The 22482-nt window shown below is 46.4% G+C and overlaps 1 protein-coding gene across 7 annotated transcripts in view; it reads left to right on the top strand.

Annotated features, from left to right (window-relative positions):
* The window catches only part of MYO7A (myosin VIIA), a 107554-nt gene that overhangs the window by 52236 nt on the left and 32836 nt on the right, over positions 1 to 22482 (top strand). For all 7 annotated transcript variants that reach the window (XM_082410309.1, XM_082410306.1, XM_082410308.1 and 4 more), the window contains 9 exons: positions 684 to 893; positions 1280 to 1483; positions 1757 to 1933; positions 2342 to 2431; positions 3807 to 3934; positions 6138 to 6264; positions 7449 to 7568; positions 8095 to 8268; positions 9162 to 9389. In XM_082410309.1, coding sequence (XP_082266435.1) covers positions 684 to 893; positions 1280 to 1483; positions 1757 to 1933; positions 2342 to 2431; positions 3807 to 3934; positions 6138 to 6264; positions 7449 to 7568; positions 8095 to 8268; positions 9162 to 9389 — 1458 coding nt within the window. The remainder of the gene's footprint in view (positions 1 to 683; positions 894 to 1279; positions 1484 to 1756; positions 1934 to 2341; positions 2432 to 3806; positions 3935 to 6137; positions 6265 to 7448; positions 7569 to 8094; positions 8269 to 9161; positions 9390 to 22482) is intronic.

Here is a 22482-nt window from a genome sequence, read left to right as displayed (position 1 = left end):
GCGAGGCTTGCAGGATCTTAGTTCCCCGACCAGGGATCGAACCCGGGCCCACAGCACTGAAAGCACCGAGTCCTAACCACTGGACTGCCAGGGAATTCCCAATTACATACTAGATTTTGAAGACTCTAAAAAAAAAAAAAAAATGGAATATAAAATACCTCAGTACTATTTTTTAAATATTAATTACATGTCAAGATAATACTTTGGAAATATTGGATTAAATGAAATACATTATTAAAGTTGATCTAACCTATTCTTTAAAAAACTATTTTGAATGTAGCCACTACATATGCGGCTTGCGTTATATTTCTATTGGACAGTGGTGGTCTAGAGCCTATACCCGGTGGCTCTTGGATTTTTGGGTTGGTGTGGTCCCCTTCGGGTGGGGAGAACTGAGCAGGCTTCCTGGAGGAGGTGGTCCCAGCTGAGCCTTGAGGCAGGCAGGTGACATTACTGTCTGAGCTTGTTGTGAGCTGTCTCTGGCTCAGCACCGGGCATCTGTCTGCACTGGGCTGTGAGGGCTGAGCAGGTGTGTCCCAGGGTGGAGAGGCCCGAGGCTCCGTCCTTCCCAGCGGTCAGGAGGCCCCGAGGAGGTTGGGACTCTGGCCTGGCTGCTGCAGGGGCCCCCGTGGGCTCCCCACGGGGGGCTTGCTCCCTGACGCTGCATCACCCCCACCCCGCAGGAGCGCCTGGCCCAGCTGGCGCGTGAGGACGCAGAGCGGGAGCTGAAGGAGAAGGAGGAGGCTCGGCGGAAGAAGGAGCTCCTGGAGCAGATGGAGAGGGCCCGCCACGAGCCCGTCAATCACTCGGACATGGTGGACAAGATGTTTGGCTTCCTGGGGACTTCGGGCGGCCTGCCAGGCCAGGAGGGCCAGGCACCTAGTGGCTTCGAGGTACCAAGCTGGGGAAGGGGCTGGGACAGGCCCCAGTGTGGTGCCGTCCCTCTTCTTGTGCCCCTTTGTGTTAAAGTCCACGTGGTCCCCTCTGAGCAGAAGGCAGCTGTGATGACCTGGGCCGGGGCTGCAGTCCCAGGCCCTGTCCAGCCACCAGCCTGCCATATGACCTTGGGCCAATCGCTGTCCCTCTCCAGGGCCATTCACAAACCTTTACTCATTCATGTATTGAGGATCTGCCTTGCAATGGGCGCTGTCTGGGGAGTGAACGGGATGAACAGCGCCCTACACTTCTGGAGGAAGAGCCGGCCCTACAGGGACAGGCTGGGGGACTGCAGCCCAGCCCCATTTGCCCCTATGGCGGGGAACCCCTTTTGTCTCCCCAGGACCTGGAGCGCGGGCGGAGGGAGATGGTGGAGGAAGACCTGGATGCAGCCCTGCCCCTGCCTGATGAGGATGAGGAGGACCTCTCCGAGTACAAATTCGCCAAGTTCGGTGCCACTTACTTCCAGGGCACGACCACGCACACCTACACCCGGCGGCCGCTCAAGCAGCCACTGCTGTACCACGACGATGAGGGCGACCAGCTGGTGAGGGCTGGGGCTGTCTGTGCTGGCAGCGTGGGTGCCCAGGGGCTGGGTCCCAGGTGTGCAGGGACCAGGGCTGACTTCATCCCGCACCCAGCCTGCGGCGGGGCCACAGGGCAAGGCCCCGAGGAACACCCACAAGGCACTCAGCTCAGTGGTCCTCCTCCGGTTGGGGGGAGTGGGGTTCTCCAGCCTCTCCCCCACCCCTGGGTCATTTTGATGGCCTTAGCAACATGCTGCGCTCAGGCTTTCCGACTGGCATGGGTCTGTCCCCAGGCGGCCCTGGCGGTCTGGATCACTATCCTCCGGTTCATGGGGGACCTCCCTGAGCCCAAGTACCACACGGCCATGAGTGACGGCAGCGAGAAGATTCCTGTGATGACCAAGATTTATGAGACTCTGGGCAAGAAGACATACAAGAGGGAGCTTCAGGCCCTGCAGGGCGAGGGCGAGGTGAGTCCCAGGTGCCCTCTGGCCAAGGTCCCTTCCAGGCCATCCCCAGAGAAGGAGCATCCTAAAATTTGCCTCTGCCTCACCTCCCTGACCCCTGCCCTCCCCTGTCTACTCCTGGGAATGAATAGTGTGAGCTTGATATAAACTGTAAAGTGCTGACCATGATTGAGGCCACGTGGCAGGGCAGACAGGCTTTGCAGTCAGAGCCAGCTTCAATGGTGACTTGTTGGGAGGCGGTGGGTGGGTTACTATACTTTTCAGTCTCAGTTTTCCCATTTGTCACTTGGCTGATGGGGTGGGGGTGGTACACGTTAGTGTGGAGGTGAGACAATTCTAACCACATTGTCAGCTGCTCTTGTCATTACTTTCGGTCCAGTCGTTTGACTCTGACCCCTGTTTGTCCGGCAGGCCCAGCTCCCTGAGGGGCAGAAGAAGAGCAGCGTGAGGCACAAACTGGTGCACTTGACCTTGAAGAAGAAGTCCAAACTGACAGAGGAGGTCAGAAAAGACCCTGCACGGCCTCGGTGGCCCAGGCTGGGGCAAGGCTGGGCTTGGGACCAACAGGGACGGGAGTGGAGTGGATAGTGCCTGTCCTCAGGGGACCGGGATGGCCGGCAGGACAGCGTTGGATGTGATCAGGCAGACAGGATGCAAGGAAGAGGGCGCTGTGCTCAGGCTGGGGTCAGTCAGGGAGGCTTCCCGGAAGATGGGCCACGAGAGCTGGGGAGGGCTGGAGTGGCAGATGGTGAGAGGGAGGACATGCCAGGGCACGGACCTGTTGCCTTTGATCCAGGGACCTTTTAGCCAATGAGAAATTTTCTGTGGGATAAGAGTGCCCATGCGGCATTAACACTGTTAGTTTGTTTGTCATTCATTTAGTCACCTTGTGTTTTCTGAGCACCTTCCTGGCCCATTGCTCCAGGACTGTCCAGGCTGGGAGGGCCGACAGACACAAACTAAGGCATTCACGGTGCAGAGGGGCTGGTTCCTCCATGCCCCTGCTTTTGTGCACACCGGTCCCTCTGCCTAATATTCCTCCTTCCTCTTCTGTGCCTGGGGCGTCACCTCCTCCAGGAAGCCTTCCCCTCTACAGCAGAGTCAGGCTGCTCCTCCTGGGCTTCCTCAGCCTGCTTTGTCTTTGTCCTCATTTTGTTCCCCATCTGAGGCTCAAATCCAGTCTTGTAGCTATGGGGTACCAGATTTGAGTCCCAGCTCTGCTGCTTGGTATCCAAGGCACCCAGGGAAGAAAATGCCTGCTAGTGGCTTTCTGGGATGATGGTGTGAGATGTTGGCTGTGGGTACTCAGCAGACATGAGGACCTCCCACGCCCCTCCTGCCTGCAGGGGCACGCTCCCGCCACTCACCCTTTCACCCACTCCACGCCTCTGGGCAGAGTGCGGGGCTGGCGCTGTGGCCCACGTGGAACCAGAGAGGAAAAGCCCATCTATAAGAACGCAGGCCCAAGGCTATTCACACGGGAGCCAGGGCGTTAATGACAGGTGATGGTGGCCGGGTGTTTGGAACCCAGGTGTACTCTGGGCGTCGGAGTGGTGTGTGTCCCACCTCAGAGAGATAAGGATCCCATCAGGAGTCAGAGGAGCAGGCCCCTGGCCTGGCGGAGGGGACTTCCCTGGGGTAGGGCTGGCGGTAGATGTCCAGGAGGCTGCAGAGGAGCCTTATCCCCAGAAGCGCGTAGCACCAGGCCAGGCATCCGCCCAGCATCTGTTCTGCACGGGCGGGGGTGTGACAGTGGTGAGGAGCCAGCCCTCTGGCCACTCCCAGGATTCTGCTCTCTGGGGGAGTGGGCAGACTCAGGCAAACAGCAGGGCCCTGGCCAAGCCTTGGTCAAGCCTTGCCCCTCCCTGTGGCCCAGGTGACCAAGAGGCTGCATGACGGAGAGTCCACGGTGCAGGGCAACAGCATGCTGGAGGACCGGCCCACCTCCAACCTGGAGAAGCTGCACTTCATCATTGGCAACGGCATCCTGCGGCCAGCACTCCGGTCAGTGCCTGAGGGGCAGGGGCACAGGGAGGGGGCAGCTATCAGGGGAGACATCCCGCACTTCCAGACCTGAAAGGCTTTTGGTGGCTGAGTGGTAGCTCTGTCACTTTAGCAACTGATTAAGCCAAGCAGGCCTGGGTTTAGCTCTGCTGCTAGCTGGTTGTGTGACCTTGGTAGAGTGATTTCAGCTCTGTAAGCTTCAATTTCTTCATCTGTAAAGATGGAATAATAGAAGTACCTACCTTGTAGGCTTGTGGGCAGATAAAACTATGGAAAGTGTGACACAGGACCTACACAGTGGGCACTCAGTAAACGGTAGCTGTTGTTAGCATTATCTGACATGCATCTTCTGCTGTAACCCTATCCCTGCCGGCACCTTCGGTGTACCCAGCCCAGACCCGTGGTCAGGGTTACTGTGGTCAGAATGCCTGGGATCCTGCAAGTGGCTCCTTCCCCACCCAGGCCCAGGAGAGGCCTCTGCTCAGGTCCCTGGGGTGCTGGGGAGGAGCTGGGATGACCCATGACTGTCCAGGAGCAGTTGCGGAATCAACTGAGCTGCATCAGTGGAGGGAAAACAGATGGGGTTTCTCTGAGAACTCCATCTGCACGCGATGGCTGGTTAGGAGAGCTGACCCCATGAACTTGTGTGTGCTGGCTGGGAGGGCGGCAGGATGGGGCGGGTGGGGAGGTCAAGTGTCATTTTCCCAATGGGAGACATGAGGTCCAGAGAGGAAGAGGTTTGCCCAGGGGTCACTGGCCTCCCTTTCATTGCTCCTCGAGGCCAGTGACTACCTCGCTCGCCAGAGATGTAGCACCTGGGGGCCGCCAGCCTCCAGGAAGAAAAGGTGGCTGCCCAAGGTATGTTTAAGGGCAAGAATTTGCCTCCCAGTTATCTCACCATCAGACCTAAAGGGGTACTTCTAGAGAACACAGTGCCAGGAGCCCTGGACCGTTAGAAGGCTGGGGTGCCAACTCCCTGAGGGACCATGGCTAATCCCTCCCTTCTCTCGGCCTCCGTCTCCCTGTCCATGAATCGAACGGGGTCAGGGGCTCCCAGCTACGGGTGATAGTTGTCACTGGTCTGTGGCAAGATGGGAAAAATAAGGATGTTTCTAAATTTGACTTATTTAAAGCACTGTTCTTTGTTCTGAGATTTCGCCCTTCCTACTTTTTGGATATTAAAATTACATTTGTTTTATAAAATGATTGTGATATAGATAGTGGGCAGGTGCTGTGTGTGTGATGTGTTTTAAATGTACTTATTGTCGTGATAATAAGTTAGCAACTTCCAGAATTTATTTTGAGGTTGCATTGGTCCCTGAGCTCTCAAAATTGGGGAGCCACTGAATTAGATACCTGCCCTTCAGAGAGGGAGGAGCAGCAGTCAGTGCCCCCTGGTGGTCACTCCATCTTGGTGGGTCCCGCCCTTGGCCCTGAAGGGGGCATGCAGCATCTTCACAGCTGCAGCTAGGCTGGCATCTGCGGGGGTGTTACTGTGCTGGGCACTGTGCCAGGTGCTGTATAAGCCTTGTCTCATTTTTCTTCACAGAAATCCTGTAAGGAAGGGGCGGTATCATTTCCCTTTAAAATGAAGACAAAACGAAAAACTACCTTCATTGCTTTAATCTGATTACAAAAGTAAAGCATGGCCATTTAAATATTCAAATATTATAGCACTATATCAAGAGAACGTCAGAGTCCCTACTCATTCCATCCCCCAGAGAAGCTCCCCAGCTGTCTTTCCTGTTTCTGCTCTGCCAGTTACCATTAGTAGAAATTGTATCTGCTGCCGTGTCTGTGGGCTGGGCTCAGAGGTGAACTCACCTGCCCAGGCCGTGCAGCTTGGTGAGGGATGAGGCACGGGGGGAGCCTGTGCTTCTCATCAAAGTGGTCACCAGTGACTGGGGCCACTGTGCCCAGGAGCAGGGTATGCACCACCCTCTGGATCATGGGGCCACAGCCATGGACTCTGGATTGGAGTCAGGAACGTGCGTGCTTCATGCCTGATGAGCCTATCTCCAAAGCCAGACCCTCTCCAGTAGCCTCAGAGCCCTGGGCTCAGCCTTCCCCACCTGGCCTCACCTGCCTCCTCCCAGGTGGTCTCTGGCAAGTGGGAGAGCAAGCATCCTACCTGCTGCTGGGAGGGGTGGGGCTTTCCCTCTGAGGCAGTGCTTCTCCCTTCCTTGCCACCCCACCTGCCTAGGGATGAGATCTACTGCCAGATCAGCAAGCAGCTCACTCACAACCCCTCCAAGAGCAGCTATGCCCGGGGCTGGATCCTCGTGTCTCTCTGTGTGGGCTGCTTCGCCCCCTCTGAGAAGTTCGTTAAGGTAGGGGAGGCTTTTGGCCTCCGGGGGAGGGAAGGGGAGCTGCGCCCGGTCCCTGGGGTTGAGGGGCAGAGCACGGGGAAGAAACTCAGAGGGGCTTGGCAATGAGGCCCTGCCCGGGTCATCTCCTCCCAGGCCTCCCCACGTCCGCAGGGCCCGTCTTCCTGGCCCCCTCCTCCTGGGCACCTGCCACTGCACTCTATCTCCTCTGAGCCCCATTTTATTTATGCGGATGCTGACTTTGACAACAGCGCCCCCTAGACCCTCCACGTGCTGGTCTGAAGCACTTCAGTTCATCTCAGGCCCTTTCGTGACTGCTCCTTAGTGCCAGGCCCTGGGTGCTGGGGACACAGAGGCAGAGCAGGTGACAGCTGGATCAACCCGGCTGGTCAGCACTGTGAAGAGGGAGGGCTCAGGGAGGTGGGCGCTGGAGGAAGAGGAGCAGTTAAGCTGGGTGAAGGGGGGTATGGCATATGGGGTGAGGCAGGAGGTGCAGCTGAGACTAGACAGGGCCGGATCATGGTGGTCCTGCTGCCAAACGTAAGGGAGGTGGACTTGATCTGGAGGATAGTGGGGAGCCCTGGAAAGCAGAGGAGGGACGTGGACGGACGGGCCTTGAGCAGGCCCAGAATGTGGGTGGAGGGACCAGAGGCAGGAGACCCCGTGAGGCTGCTCTGATGGTCTGGGTGTTACCGACCTGGGTCCTCTTTAATCGATAGAAGTTGATAAGGGGTCAGACAAGAAATTCAGGCAAGGCTTTACTGGGACTCATGCTGCAGCACGAAGGAGTGAGAACAAGAAACAGGTGCCTTTGCTCACTCCCTGAGCGGGGGCGGGCTGGTTCCTTAAATGAGGTGAGGGCGGTGGCGGATTGGTGGGTCAGGCTCGGGGTGGGGCGTCGGTGGTCTGCCCACCCCCTTGGTGGTGCTGTGTGCAGGGGGCATGGGCAGTTCCCTGCTTTTGCTCCTGGCAGTTGGTTTGTGGCCTTTTTGTATCTTATTGTTCATAATTGCCCTGACTGCACGTGTGTGCAGTTTTTAGTCCCTTTTGATTTCTTTGTTGCTGGAGGAGACGTTTGTCCAGGTGCAGGCACTCCGTTAGAGGGTCCCAGGTCCCAGCCTATCTCACAGGTGGGGAGGCCGAGGGAGGCTGGAGTGGGGCCCCCTCAGCTGGTCCTCTGTCCATAGTACCTGCGGAACTTCATCCATGGGGGACCACCTGGTTATGCCCCATACTGTGAGGAGCGGCTCAGGAGGACCTTCGTCAATGGGACACGGACACAGCCACCAAGCTGGCTGGAGCTGCAGGTGTGGCCCCCAGGCGTCTGTGTGTGTGTGTGTCACCAGTGCACCCCAGTGCCCCAGAAACATTGCCTACTTTGGGATTCTGTGGTCATTCAAACACCCACCCTCAAGTTCTGGAATCTCAGGCCTACTAGAACGGGAAAGCCCACAGTGGTGATGACTCCCGTCTGCTGGCTTTATAGTCAAAGTGACTTGGGCAGGGGGTTTACTCTGTGTCTCAATGGCTTCATCTGCAACATAACAATAAAGATATTCATTTCACAGGGTCTTGTGATGGTTACATGGCAGGAGGGCAGAAGCCCCTGCATATGCCAAACCCCGACCACCCAGCCCTAGTGCCCCACCTCAGGGACCCTGAAGGTCCTTTCAGCAGGGCTCCCTGGGCACCTGTGACCAGGGATAGGCAGTGCACCGTGGGATGCTGAGGTCCGAGGGCTCCAACCCCATAGGGAGCAGGGAGCCAGGAGCTCAGAGGGAGTGAGATGTTCTGAAGTGAAAGGATTCCCACAAACCCTTGGGTCACTTTCAGGCCACCAAGTCCAAGAAGCCCATCATGTTGCCTGTGACGTTCATGGACGGGACCACCAAGACCCTGTTGACAGACTCGGCAACCACGGCCAAGGAGCTCTGCAACGCGCTAGCCGACAAGACCTCGCTCAATGACCGCTTCGGGTTCTCCCTCTACATCGCCCTGTTTGATAAGGTGAGGCCGCCCCTGATGCCCCTCCTCCTGGCGCCCCCAGGGCCACCCACCAGCTCCCACCCCAGTGCTGCCACCTAGTGGCTCAGGTGCCCTTGCGCGGTTACTGACCTTGCAGGGCCTCAGTTTCCTCCTCTGTAAACCAGTGGTAACCCTGGTCCTGCCCCAACTCCTTAGGATCATGGAGAGGTCCTAAGCACCTAAAGAGAAACTGAACAGCACACTGGTGATTGAAATCCAGGGCTCACTGCAGTTGTATGTGCACAGGTGGATTCAATCCTCTGCTGGTGACAGAAGAAGAACATGGCAGAGAGAGAGAGCCACTGGCTCGCTGAGATTCAGTTTTCCCATTTGCAAATGGGCATATGATTCCTTATCAGGTTGCTATGGTAGTTCCTCTTCACTTGTTACTGACCACCCAGAGTGTATACCTCCCGGGGCACATCTGGGCTTGGAGTCTTCTCTGCTGAGCTGGTCCTGGGAGTGGGTGATTTTGCCTCCACACCCAGCATCACCACCCACAGCAGAGGTGACCCCCAGCCCTCACCCCAGCAGGTCCAGCGATAGGAACATGTTGTCTGATGCCGTTTGCCCGTACTTTTCTCACCAACAGCTACCTCCCATGTTTTGAGTGGCCGTTTGTCCATCAGAGTTTCACCAAAGGCTTGTACTAGGAAATGGGAACTCCCACATGGCTGTGCCAGCTCAGAGCCCAGGAGCTAGGATCCAGGGGTCCCATGCTGGTCTGCCTCCTGGGTGACCTGGGCAAGGCCCTCCTCTCTCTGAGCCTTGGTTTTCCATCTGAATGAGAACAGTTGGCACAGTCAGTGGCTCCTTGCAGTCCTTCCCGGCCTGCTCACCCTTCCGCTGGGTGAGCTCCAGCCCTGTGCCGGCAGGTGTCCTCCCTGGGCAGTGGCAGCGACCACGTCATGGACGCCATCTCCCAGTGTGAGCAGTATGCCAAGGAGCAGGGCGCCCAGGAGCGCAACGCCCCGTGGAGGCTCTTCTTCCGCAAGGAGGTCTTCACTCCCTGGCACAACCCCTCCGAAGACAATGTGGCCACCAACCTCATCTACCAGCAGGTGGTGCGAGGGGTCAAGTTTGGGGAGTACAGGTGTGAGAAGGTGAGTGAGAGCTAATTTTCTGGCTGAGCTTGTTTGGTCAAGTCGCCTGTGTGCTGAATAGGGCTGAGTGTTGCTGCCCTTGACTCACCATCAGAGAATGTGGAGGTTAGCCAGATGGAGGCTGGGCATTATCTAGGCTTCTCCTGGATTTAACACGATCTATAGGAGCAAGGGCTTTGAAGAGTAGCCTGAATTCTGCAAGTAGGAGGTGTTCCTGCTTTGCTGCAGTGACTGTACATGCTTCAGAACTTGCTGTATTGTTCTTTTTTTTTTTTTTTGACCTCTTTAGATCACTTATTTAATTTATTTATTTGTGGAGTATATTTGATTTACAATGTTGTGTTAGTTTCAGGTCCATCCATGTTGCTGCAAATGGCATTATTTCATTCTTTTTTATGGCATCATTTGCAAATATTTTCTCCTATTCTGTGGGTTGTCTTTTCATTTTCTTTATGACTTCCTTTGCTGTGCAAACCTTTTAAGTTTAATTAGGTCCCATTTGTTTATTTTTGTTTTTATTTCCATTACTTTAGGACACGGATTGGAAAAGATTTTGATTCAATTTATGGCAAAGAGTGTTCTGCCTATGTTTTCCTCTAAGAGTTTTATAGTATCCAGTACATTTAGGTCTCTAGTCCATTTTGAGTTTATTTTTGTGTGTGGTGTTAAGGAGTGTTATAATTTCATTCTTTTACATGTAGCTGTCCAGTTTTCCCAGCACTACTTATTGAAGAGATTGTCTTTTCTCCATCATGTAGTCTTACCTCCTTTGTCATAGATTAATTGACCACAGGTGCATGGGTTTATTTCTGGGCTGTCTATCCTGTTCCATTGATCTATGTTTCTGTTTTTGTGCCAGTACAATACTGTTTTGCTTACTGTAGCTTTGTACTATAGTCTGAAGTCAGGGAGTCTGATTCCTCCAGCTCTGTTTTTCTTTCCAAAGATTGTTTTGGCTATTTGGGGTCTTTTGTTTTTCCATACAAATTTTAAGGTTTTTTTTGTTCTAATTCTGTGAAAAATGCCATTGCTATTTTGATAGGGATTGCATTGAATCTGTAGATTACAGTGGGTAGTATAGTCATTTTGACAATTTTGACTTTTCCAATCCAAGAACATGATATATCTTTCCATCTGTTTTTGTCATCCTTGATTTCTTTCATCAACATCTTATAGTTTTCAGAGTAAAGGTCTTTTGTCTCCTTAGGTAGGTTTATTCCTAGGTATTTTATTCTTTTTGTCACAGTGGTAATTGGGAGTGTTTCCTTAATTTCTCTTTCAGATTTTTCATCATTAGTGTATAGGAATGCAAGAGATTTCTGTGCATTAATTTTGTATCCTGCAACTTTACCAAATTCATTGATTAGCTCTAGTAGTTTTCTGGTGACATCTTTAGGATTCTCTATGTATAGTATCATGTCATCTGCAAACACTGACAGTTTTACTTCTTTTCCAATTTGTATCCCTTTTATTTCTTTTTCTTCTCTGATTGCCATGGCTAGGACTTCCAAAACTATGTTGAATAATAGTGGTGAGAGTGGATGTCCTTGTCTTGTTCCTGATCTTAGAGGAAATGCTTTCAGTTTTTCACCATTGAGAATGATGTTTGCTGTGGGTTTGTCGTATATGGCCTTTATTATGTTGAGGTAGGTTCCCTCTATGCCCACTTTCTGGAGAGCTTTTATCATAAATGGGTGTTGAATTTTGTCAAAAGCTTTTTCTGCATCTATTGAGATCTATATGGTTTTTATTCTTCAATTTGTTAATATGGTATATCACATTGATTGATTTGTGTATATTGAAGAATCCTTGCATCCCTGGGATAAATCCCGCTTGATCATGGTGTATGATCCTTTTAATGTGTTGTTGGATTCTGTTTGCTAGTATTTTGTTGAGGATTTTTGCAACTATATTCATCAGTGATATTGGTCTGTAATTTTCTTTTTTCGTAGTATCTTTGTCTGGTTTTGGTATCAGGGTGATGGTGGCCTCATAGAATGAGTTTGGGAGTGTTTCTTCCTCTGCAATTTTTTGGAAGAGTTTGAGAAGGATGGATGTTAGCTCTTCTCTAAATGTTTGATGGAGTTCGCCTGTGAAGCCATCTGGTCCTGGGCTTTTGTTTGTTTGAAGATTTTTAATCACATTTTGAATTTCAGTGCTTGTAATTGGTCTGTTTATATTTTCTATTTCTTCCTGGTTCAGTCTTGGAAGGTTGTGTTTTTCTAAGAATTTGTCCATTTCTTCCAGGTTGTCCATTTTATTGGCACAGAGTTGCTTGTAGTAGTCTCTTAGGATGCTTTGTATTTCTGCTGTGTCTGTTGTAACTTCTCCTTTTTCATTTCTAATTTTATTGATTTGAGTCCTCTCCCGCTTTTTCTTGATAAGTCTGGCTAATTGTTTATCAATTTTGTTTATCTTCTCAAAGAACCAACTTTTAGTTTTATTGATTGTTGCTATTGTTTTCTTTGTTTCTGTTTCATTTATTTCTGCTCTGATCTTTATCATTTCTTTCCTTCTACTCACTTTGGGTTTTGTTTGTTCTTCTTTCTCTAATTCCTTTAAGTGTAAGGTTAGGTTGTGTATTTGAGATTTTTCTTGTTTCTTGAGGTAGGCTTGTATTGCTGTAAACTTCCTGCTTAGAACTGCTTTTGCTGCATCCCATAGGTTTTGGATCATCGTGTTTTCATTGTCATTTGTCTCTAGGCATTTTTTAATTTCCTCTTTGATTTCTTCAGTGATCTCTTGGTTATTTAGTAACGTATTGTTTAGCCTCCATGTGTTTGTGCTTTTCACGTTTTTTCCCTGTTATTGATTTCTAATCTCATAGCATTGTGGTCAGGAAAGATGCTTGATATGATTTCAATTTTCTTAAATTTACTGTGGCTTGATTTGTGACCCAAGATGTGATGTAGCCTGGAGAATGTTCTGTGCGCACTTGAGAAGAAAGTGTAATCTGCTGTTTTCGGTTGGAATGTCCCATAAATATCAGTTAAATCTATCTGGTCTGTTGTGTCATTTAATGCTTGTGTTTCCTTATTAATTTTCTTTTTGGATGATCTGTCCATTGGTCTAAGTGAGGTGTTAAAGTCCCCCACTATTATTGTGTTACTGTCGATTTCCTCTTTTATAGCTGTTAGCAGTTGCCTTATGTATTGAGGTGCTCCTATGTTGGGTGCATATATATTTATAATTGTTATATCTTCTTCTTGGATTGATCTCTTGATCATTATGTAGTGTCCTTCCTTGTCTCTTGTAACATTCTTTATTTTAAAGTCTATTTTATCTGATATGAGTATTGCTATTCCAGCTTTCTTTTTTTTTAATAAACCACTTTATTGAGATAATATATCACACAATTCTCCCATTTAAAGTACACAGTTCAATGGTTTTTAGTATATTCATAGACTTGTGCAACCAACACCAGAACCAATTTTAGAACATTTTCATCAACACAAGAGATAATCCCACCCCCCATAAGCAGTCATTCCTCATTCCTGTCACCCCAGTCCCTGGTCACCACTGCTCTGCTTTCTGTCTCCATGGATTTACCTCTTTGGGTCATTTCATAGAAATGGAATCATTCAATATGTGGCCTATTGTGTCTGGCTTCTTTCAGTGAGACCATGCTTTCAAGGTTCAGCCATGCTGTAATGTGTGTCAGTATTTCATTCCATTTTTTTTTTTTTTTTAGTATGAGTTGTTTTTTGTTTGTTTGTTTGTACTGCAGGTTCTTATCAGTCATCAGTTTTATACACATCAGTGTATACATGTCAATCCCAATCGCCCAATTCAGCACACCACCATCCCCACCCCACCGCGGTTTTCCCCCCTTGGTGTCCATACGTTTGTTCTCTACATCGGTGTCTCAACTTCTGCCCTGCAAACCGGTTCATCTGTACCATCTTTCTAGGTTCCACATACATGCGTTAATATACGATATTTGTTTTTCCGTTGCTGACTTACTTCACTCTGTATGACAGTCTCTAGACCCATCCACGTCTCAACAAATGACTCAATTTCGTTCCTTTTTATGGCTGAGTAATATTCCATTGTATATATGTACCACAACTTCTTTATCCATTCATCTGTCAATGGGCATTTGGGTTGCTTCCATGACCTGGCTATAGTAAATAGTGCTGCAATGAACATAGGGGTGCATATGTCTTTTTGAATTACGGTTTTCTCTGGGTATATGCCCAGTAGTGGGATTGCTGGGTCATACGGTAATTCTGTTTTTAGTTTTTTAAGGAACCTCCATATTGTTCTCCATAGTGGCTGTATCAATTTACATTCCCACCAACAGTGCAAAAGGGTTCCCTTTTCTCCACACCCTCTCCAGCATTTGTTGTTTGTAGATTTTCTGATGATGCCCATTCTAAGTGGTGTGAGGTGATACCTCACTGTAGTTTTGACTTGTATTTCTCTAATAATTAGTGATGTTGAGCATCTTTTCATGTGCTTCTTGGCCATCTGTATCTCTTCTTTGGAGAAATGTCTATTTAGGTCTTCTGCCCATTTTTGGATTGGCCAGCTTTCTTTTGATTTCCATTTGCATGGAATATCTTTTTCCATCCCCTCACTTTCAGTCTGTATGTGTCCCTAGGTCTGAAGTGGGTCTCTTGTAGACAGCATATATATGGGTCTTGTTTTTGTATCCAATCAGCAAGCCTGTGTCTTTTGGTTGGAGCATTTAATCCATTCACGTTTAAGGTAATTATCAATATGTATGTTACTATTACCATTTTCTTAATTGTTTTGGGTTTTTTGTTTGTTTGTTTGTTTTTCCCTACTTGATCTAAGAGAGGTATGTTGAAGTCATCCATTATGATGTTGTTTGTGTTAATTACTCTTTTTATTGTCCACCTTTTTTTTACTTTATACATTTTTTAATATACATTTATTTATTTATTTATATTTATATTTTGGTTGTGTTGGGTCTTCGTTTCTGTGTGAGGGCTTTCTCTAGTTGCGGTGAGCAGGGGCCACTCTTCATCGCGGTGCGCGGGCCTCTCACTGTCGCAGCCTCTCTTGTTGCGGAGCACAGGCTCCAGACGCGCAGGCTCAGTGGTTGTGGCTCACGGACTTAGTCGCTCCGCGGCATGTGGGATCTTCCCAAACCAGGGCTTGAACCTGTGTCCCCTGCATTGGCAGGCAGATTCTTAACCACTGCGCCACCAGGGAAGCCCTTGGTTTTGTTTTTGTAGGTCCTTTTCTTCTCTTGTGTTTCCCACTTAGAGAAGTTCCTTCAGCATTTGTTGTAGAGCTGGTTTTGTGGTGCTGAATTCTCTTAGCTTTTGCTTGTCTGTAAAGCTTTTGATTTCTCCGTTGAATCTGAATGAGATCCTTCCCGGGTAGAATAATCTTGGTTGTAGGTTCTTCCCTTTCTTCACTTTAAATATATCATGCCACTCCCTTCTGGCTTGTAGAGTTTCTGCTCAGAAATTAGCTGTTAACCTTATGGGAGTTTCCATGTATGTTATTTGTCGTTTTTCCCTTGTTGCTCTTAATGATTTTTCTTTGTCTTTAATTTTTGTCTATTTGATTACTATGTGTCTTGGCGTGTTTCTCCTTGGATTTATCCTGCCTAGGACTTTCTGTGCTTCCTGGACTTGGGTGGCTATTTCCTTTCCAATGTTAGGGAAGTTTTCAACTATAATCTCTTCAAATATTTTCTCAGGTCCTTTCTCTCTCTCTCTCTTCTCCTTCTGGGACCCGTGTAATACGAATGTTGTTGCGTTTAATGTTGTCCTAGACGTCTCTTAGGCTGTCTTCATTTCTTTTCATTCTTTTTTCTTTATTCTGTTCCACGGCAGTGAGTTCCACCATTCTGTCTTCCAGGTCACTTATCCGTTCTTCTGCCTCAGTTATTCTGCTATTGATTCCCTCTAGTGTATTTTTCATTTCAATTATTGTATTGTTCATCTCTGTTTCTTTGTTCTTTAATTCTTCTAGGTGTTTGTTCTTTAATTCTTCTAGGTCTTTGTTAAACATTTCTTGCATCTTCTCGATCTTTGCCTCCATTCTTTTTCCGAGGTCCTGGATCATCTTCACTATCATTATTCTGAATTCTTTTTCTGGAAGGTTGCCTATCTCCACTTCATTTAGTTGTTTTTCTGGGGTTTTATCTTGTTCCTTCATCTGGTACATAGCCCTCTGCCTTTTCATCTTGTCTAACTTTCTGTGAATGTGGTTTTTGTTCCACAGGCTGCAGGATTGTAGTTCTTCTTGCTTCTGCTGTCTGCCCTCTGGTGGATGAGGCTATCTAAGAGGCTTGTGCAAGTTTCCTGATGGGAGGGAGTGGTGGTGGGTAGAGCTGTTTGTTGCTCTGGTGGGCAGAGCTCAGTAAAACTTTAATCCACTTCTCTGCTGTTGGGTGGGGCTGGGTTCCCTCCCTGTTGGTTGTTTGACCTGAGGTGACCCAACACTGGAGCCTACCCAGGCTCTTTGATGGGGCTAATGTCGGATTCTGGGAGGGCTCAAGCCAAGGAGTACTTCCCAGAACTTCTGCTGCCTGTGTCCTTGTCCTCATGGTGAGACACAGCCACCCCCTACCTCTGCAGGAGACCCTCCAACACTAGCAGGTAGGGCTGATTCAGTCTCCCATGGGGTCACTGCTCCTTCCCCTGGGTCCTGATGCACACACTACTTTGTGTGTGCCTTCCAAGAGTGGAGTCTCTGTTTCCCCCAGTCCTGTCGAAGTCCTGCAATCAAATACCACTAGCCTTGAAAGTCTGATTCTCTGGGAATTCCTCCTCCCGTTGCCAGACCCCCAGGTTGGGAAGCCTGACTTGGGGCTCAGAACCTTCATTCCACTGGGTGGACTTCTGTGGTATAAGTGTTCTCCAGTTTGTGAGTCACCCACCCAGCAGTTATGGGATTTGATTTTATTGTGATTGTGCCCCTCCTACCATCTCATTGTGGCTTCTTCTTTGTCTTTGGATGTGGGGTATCTTTTTTGGTGAGTTCCAGTGTCTTCCTGTCAATGATTGTTCAGCAGTTAGTTGTGATTCTGGTGTTCTCTCAAGAGGGAGTGAGCGCACGTCCTTCTACTCCGCCATTTTCAAGATTGTACCTTTCTAAGAATTTGTCCATTTCTTCCACATTGTCCATTTTGTTGGCATACAGTTGCTTGTAGTAGTCTCTTATGATCCTTTGTATTTCTGTGATGTCAGTTGTAACTTCTCCTTTTTCATTTCTAATTTTTTTAAACAACTTTATTGGAGTATAATTGCTTTACAATGGTGTGTTAGTTTCTGCTTTATAACAAAGTGAATCAGTTATACATATACATATGTTCCCATATCTCTTCCCTCTTGCATCTCCCTCCCTCTCACCCTCCCTATCCCACCCCTCTAGGTGGTCACAAAGCACCGAGCTGATCTCCCTGTGCTATGTGGCTGCTTCCCACTAGCTATCTATTTTACATTTGGTAGTGTATATATGTCTATGCCACTCTCTCACCCTGTCACATCTTACCCCTCCCCCTCCCCATATCCTCAAGTCCATTCTCTAGTAGGTCTGTGTCTTTATTCCCGTCTTGCCACTAGGTTCTTCATGATCTTTATTTTCCCTTAGATTCCATATATATGTGTTAGCATACTGTATTTGTTCTTCTCTTTCTGACTTACTTCATTGTGTATGATGGACTCTGACTCCATCCACCTCACTACAAATACCTCCATTTCATTTCTTTTTATGGCTGAGTAATATTCCATTGTATATATGTGCCACATCTTCTTTATCCATTCATCCGATGATGGACACATAGGTTGCTTCCACGTCCTGGCTATTGTAAATAGAGCTGCAATGAACATTGTGGTACATGACTGTTTTTGAATTCTGGTTTTCTCAGGGTATATGCCCAGTAGTGGGATTGCTGGGTCGTATGGCAGTTCTATTTTTAGTTTTTTAAGGAAGTTCCATACTGTTCTCCATAGTGGCTGTATCAATTTACATTCCCACCAACAGTGCAAGAGGGTTCCCTTTTCTCCACACCCTCTCCAGCATTTATTGTTTCTAGATTTTTTGATGATGGCCATTCTGACCAGTGTGAGATGATATCTCATTGTAGTTTTGATTTGCATTTCTCTAATGATTAATGCTGTTGAGCATTCTTTCATATGTCTGTTGGCAATCTGTATATCTTCTTTGGAGAAATGTCTATTTAGGCCTTCTGCCCATTTTTGGATTGGGTTGTTTGTTTTTTTGTTATTGAGCTTCATGAACTGCTTGTAAATCTTGGAGATTAATCCTTTGTCAGTTGCTTCATTTGCAAATATTTTCTCCCATTCTGAAGGTTGTCTTTTGGTCTTGTTTCTGGTTTCCTTTGCTGTGCAAAAGCTTTTAAGTTTCATTAGGTCCCATTTGTTTATTTTTGTTTTTATTTCCATTTCTCTAGGAGCTGGGTCAAAAAGGATCTTGCTGTGATTTATGTCATACAGTGTTCTGCCTATGTTTTCCTCTAAGAGTTTGATAGTGTCTGGCCTTACACTTAGGTCTTTAATCCATTTTGAGGTTATTTTTGTGCATGGTGTCAGGGAGTGTTCTAATTTCATACTTTTACATGTACTTGTCCAATTTTCCCAGCACCACTTATTGAAGAGGCTCTATTTTCTCCACTGTATATGCTTGCCTCCTTTATCAAAGATAGGGTGACCATATGTGCGTGGGTTTATCTCTGGGCTTTCTATCCTGTTCCATTGATCTATATTTCTGTTTCTGTGCCAGTACCAAACTATCTTGATTACTGAAGCTTTGTAATATAGTCTGAAGTCAGGGAGCCTGATTCCCCCAGCTCCATTTTTCATTCTCAAGATTGCTTTGGCTATTCGGGGTCTTTTGTGTTTCCATACAAATTGTGAAATTTTTTGTTCTAGTTCTGTGAAAAATGCCAGTGGTAGTTTGATAGGGATTGCATTGAATCTGTAGATTGCTTTGGGTAGTAGAGTCATTTTCACAATGTTGATTCTTCCAATCCAGGAACATGGTATATCTCTCCATCTATTTGTATTATCTTTAATTTCTTTCATCAGTGTCTTATAATTTTCTGCATACAGGTCTTTTGTCTCCTTAGGTAGGTTTATTCCTAGATATTTTATTCTTTTTGTTGCAATGGTAAACGGGAGTGTTTTCTTAATTTCACTTTCAGATTTTTCATCATTAGTGTATAGAAATGCAAGAGATTTCTGTGCATTAATTTTGTATCCTGCTACTTTACCAAATTCATTGATTAGCTCTAGGAGTTTTCTGGTAGCATCTTTAGGATTCTCTATGTATAGTATCATGTCATCTGCAAATAGTGACAGCTTTACCTCTTCTTTTCCGATTTGGATTCCTTTTATTTCTTTGTCTTCTCTGATTGCTGTGGCTAACACTTCCAAAACTATGTTGAATAATAGTGGTGAGAGTGGGCAACCTTGTCTTGTTCCTGATCTTAGTGTAAATGGTTTCAGTTTTTCACCATTGAGGACAATGTTGGCTGTGGGTTTGTCATATATGGCCTTTATTATGTTGAGGAAAGTTCCTCTATGCCTACTTTCTGCAGGGCTTTTATCATAAATGGGTGTTGAATTTTGTCGAAAGCTTTCTCTGCATCTATTGAGATGATCATATGGTTTTTCTCCTTCAATTTGTTAATATGGTGTATCACATTGATTGATTTGCGTATACTGAAGAATCCTTGCATTCCTGGGATAAACCCCCCTTGATCATGGTGTATGATCCTTTTAATGTGCTGTTGGATTCTGTTTGCTAGTATTTTGTTGAGGATTTTTGCATCTATGTTCATCAGTGATATTGGCCTGTAGTTTTCTTTCTTTGTGACATCTTTGTCTGGTTTTGGTATCAGGGTGATGGTGGCCTCGTAGAATGGGTTGGGGAGTGTTCCTCCCTCTGCAATATTTTGGAAGAGTTTGAGAAGGATAGGTGTTAGCTGTTCTCTAAATGTTTGATAGAATTCGCCTGTGAAGCCATCTGGTCCTGGGCTTTTGTTTGTTGTAATGTTTTTAATCACAGTTTCAATTTCAGTGCTTGTGATTAGTCTGCTCATATTTTCTATTTCTTCCTGGTTCAGTCTCGGCAGGTTGTGCATTTCTAAGAATCTGTCCATTTCTTCCAGGTTGTCCATTTTATTGGCATAGAGTTGCTTGTAGTAATCTCTCATGATCGTTTGTATTTCTGCAGTGTCAGTGGTTACTTCTCCTTTTTCATTTCTAATTCTATTGATCTGAGTCTTCTCCCTTGTTCTCTTGATGAGTCTGGCTAATGGTTTATCAATGTTGTTTATCTTCTCAAAGAACCAGCTTTTAGTTTTATTGATCTTTGCTATCATTTGCTTCATTTCTTTTTCATTTATTTCTGATCTGATCTTTATGATTTCTTTCCTTCTGCTAGCTTTGGGGATTTTTTGTTCTTCTTTCTCTAATTGCTTTAGGTGCAAGGTTAGGTTGTTTATTCGAGATGTTTCCTGTTTCTTGAGGTAGGCTTGTATTGCTATAAACTTCCCTCTTAGCACTGCTTTTGCTGCATCCCATAGGTTTTAGGTCGTCGTGTCTCCATTGTCATTTGTTTCTAGGTATTTTTAGATTTCCCCTTTGATTTCTTCAGTGATCACTTCGTTATTAAGTAGTGTATTGTGTAGCCTCCATGTGTTTGTATTTTTTATAGGTTTTTTCCTGTAATTGATATCTAGTCTCATAGCGTTGTGGTCGGAAAAGATACTTGATACGATTTCAATTTTCTTAAATTTACCAAGGCTTGATTTGTGACACAAGATATGATCTATCCTGGAGAATGTTCCATGAGCACTTGAGAAAAATGTGTATTCTGTTGTTTTTGGGTGGAATGTCCTAAAAATACCAGTTAAGTCCATCTTGTTTAATGTATCATTTAAAGCTTGTGTTTCCTTATCTATTTTCATTTTGGATGATCTGTCCATTGGTGAAAGTGGGGTGTTAAAGTCCCCTACTATGATTGTGTTGCTGTCGATTTCCCCTTTTATGGCTGTTAGTATTTGCCTTATGTACTGAGGTGCTCCTATGTTGGGTGCATAAATATTTACAATTGTTATACCTTCCTCTTGGATCGATCCCTTCATCATTATGTAGTGTCCTTCTTTGTCTCTTGTAATAGTCTTTATTTTAAAGTCTATTTTGTCTGATATGAGCATTGCTACTCCAGCTTTCTTTTGATTTCCATTTGCATGGAATATCTTTTTCCATCCCCTCACTTTCAGTCTGTATGTGTCTCTAGGTCTGAAGTGGGTCTCTTGTAGACAGCATATATATGGGTCTTGTTTTTGTATCCATTCAGCCAGTCTGTGTCTTTTGGTGGGAGCATTTAATCCATTTACATTTAAGGTAATTATCGATATGTATGTTCCTATTCCCATTTTCTTAAATGTTTTGGGTTTGTTATTGTAGGTGTTTTCCTTCTCTTGTGTTTCTTGCCTAGAGAAGTTTCTTTAGCATTTGTTGTAAAGCTGGTTTGGTGGTGCTGAACTCTCTCAGCTTTTTCTTGTCTGTAAAGGTTTTAATTTCTCCATCAAATCTGAATGAGATCCTTGCTGGGTAGAGTAATCTTGGTTGTAGGTTTTTCTCCTTCATCACTTTAGGTATATCCTGCCACTCCATTCTGGCTTGCAGAGTTTCTGCTGAAAGATCAGCTGTTAACCTTATGGGGATTCCCTTGTGTGTTATTTGTTGTTTTTCCCTTGCTGCTTTTAATATGTTTTCTTTATATTTAATTTTTGATAGTTTGATTAATATGTGTCTTGGCGTGTTTCTCCTTGGATTTATCCTGTATGGGACTCTCTGTGCTTCTAGGACTTGATTAACTATTTCCTTTCCCATATTAGGGAAGTTTTCAACTATAATCTCTTCAAATATTTTCTCAGTCCCTTTCTTTTTCTCTTCTTCTCCTGGGACCCCTATAATTCGAATGTTGGTGCGTTTAATGTTGTCCCAGAGGTCTCTGAGACTGTCCTCAGTTCTTTTCATTGTTTTTTCTTTATTCTGCTCTGCAGTAGTTATTTCCACCATTTTATCTTCCAGGTCACTTATCCGTTCTTCTGCCTCAGTTATTCTGCTATTGATCACGTCTAGAGTATTTTTAATTTCATTTATTGTGTTTTTCATTGTTGCTTGGTTCCTCTTTAGTTCTTCTACATCCTTGTTAAATGTTTCTTGCATTTTGTCTATTCTATTTCGAAGATTTTGGATCATCCTTACTATCATTATTCTGAATTCTTTTTCAGGTAGACTACCTATTTCCTCTTCATTTGTTAGGTCTGGTGTGTTTTGACCCTGCTCCTTCATCTGCTGTGTGTTTTTCTGTCTTCTCATTTTGTTTATCTTACTGTGTTTGGGGTCTCCTTTTCACAGGCTGCAGGTTCGTAGTTCCTGTTTTTTTTGGTATCTGTCCCCAGTGGCTATGGTTGGTTCAGTGGGTTGTGTAGGCTTCCTGGTGGAGGGGACTAGTGCCTGTGTTCGGGTGGATGAGGCTGGATCTTGTCTTTCTGGTGGGCAGGTCCACGTCTGGTGGTGTGTTTTGGGGTGTCTGTGGCCTTATTATGATTTTAGGCAGCCTGTCTGCTAATGGATGGGGCTGTGTTCCTGTCTTGCTAGTTGTTTGGCATAGGGTGTCCAGCACTGTAGCTTGCTGGTCGTTGAGTGAAGCTGGGTCTTGATGTTGAGATGGAGATCTCTGAGAGATTTTTGCCGTTTGGTATTACGTGGAGCTGGGAGGTCTCTTGTGGACCAGTGTCCTGATGTTGGCTCTCCCACCTCAGAGGCACAGCCCTGATGCCTGGCTGGAGCACCAAGAGCCTTTCATCCACACGGCTCAGAGTAAAAGGGAGAAAAAATAGAAAGAAAGAAAGAAAGAGGATAAAATAAAATACAATATAATAAAGCTATTATAAAGCAAAGCTATAGAAACAAAATCTACCCAGAAGCATACACATATACACTCACAGAAAAAGGAAAAGGGGAAAAATTAATATATCCTGCTCCCAAAGTCCACCTCCTGTATTTGGGATGATTCATTGTCTATTCAGGTATTCAACAGATGCAGGCACATCAAGTTGTTTGTGGAG

This window comes from Balaenoptera physalus (genome assembly GCF_965194825.1).
Source record: "Balaenoptera physalus genome assembly, chromosome: 10".
Lineage (NCBI taxonomy): Eukaryota > Metazoa > Chordata > Mammalia > Artiodactyla > Balaenopteridae > Balaenoptera > Balaenoptera physalus.
This window is presented reverse-complemented; position numbering and strand designations above follow the sequence as displayed.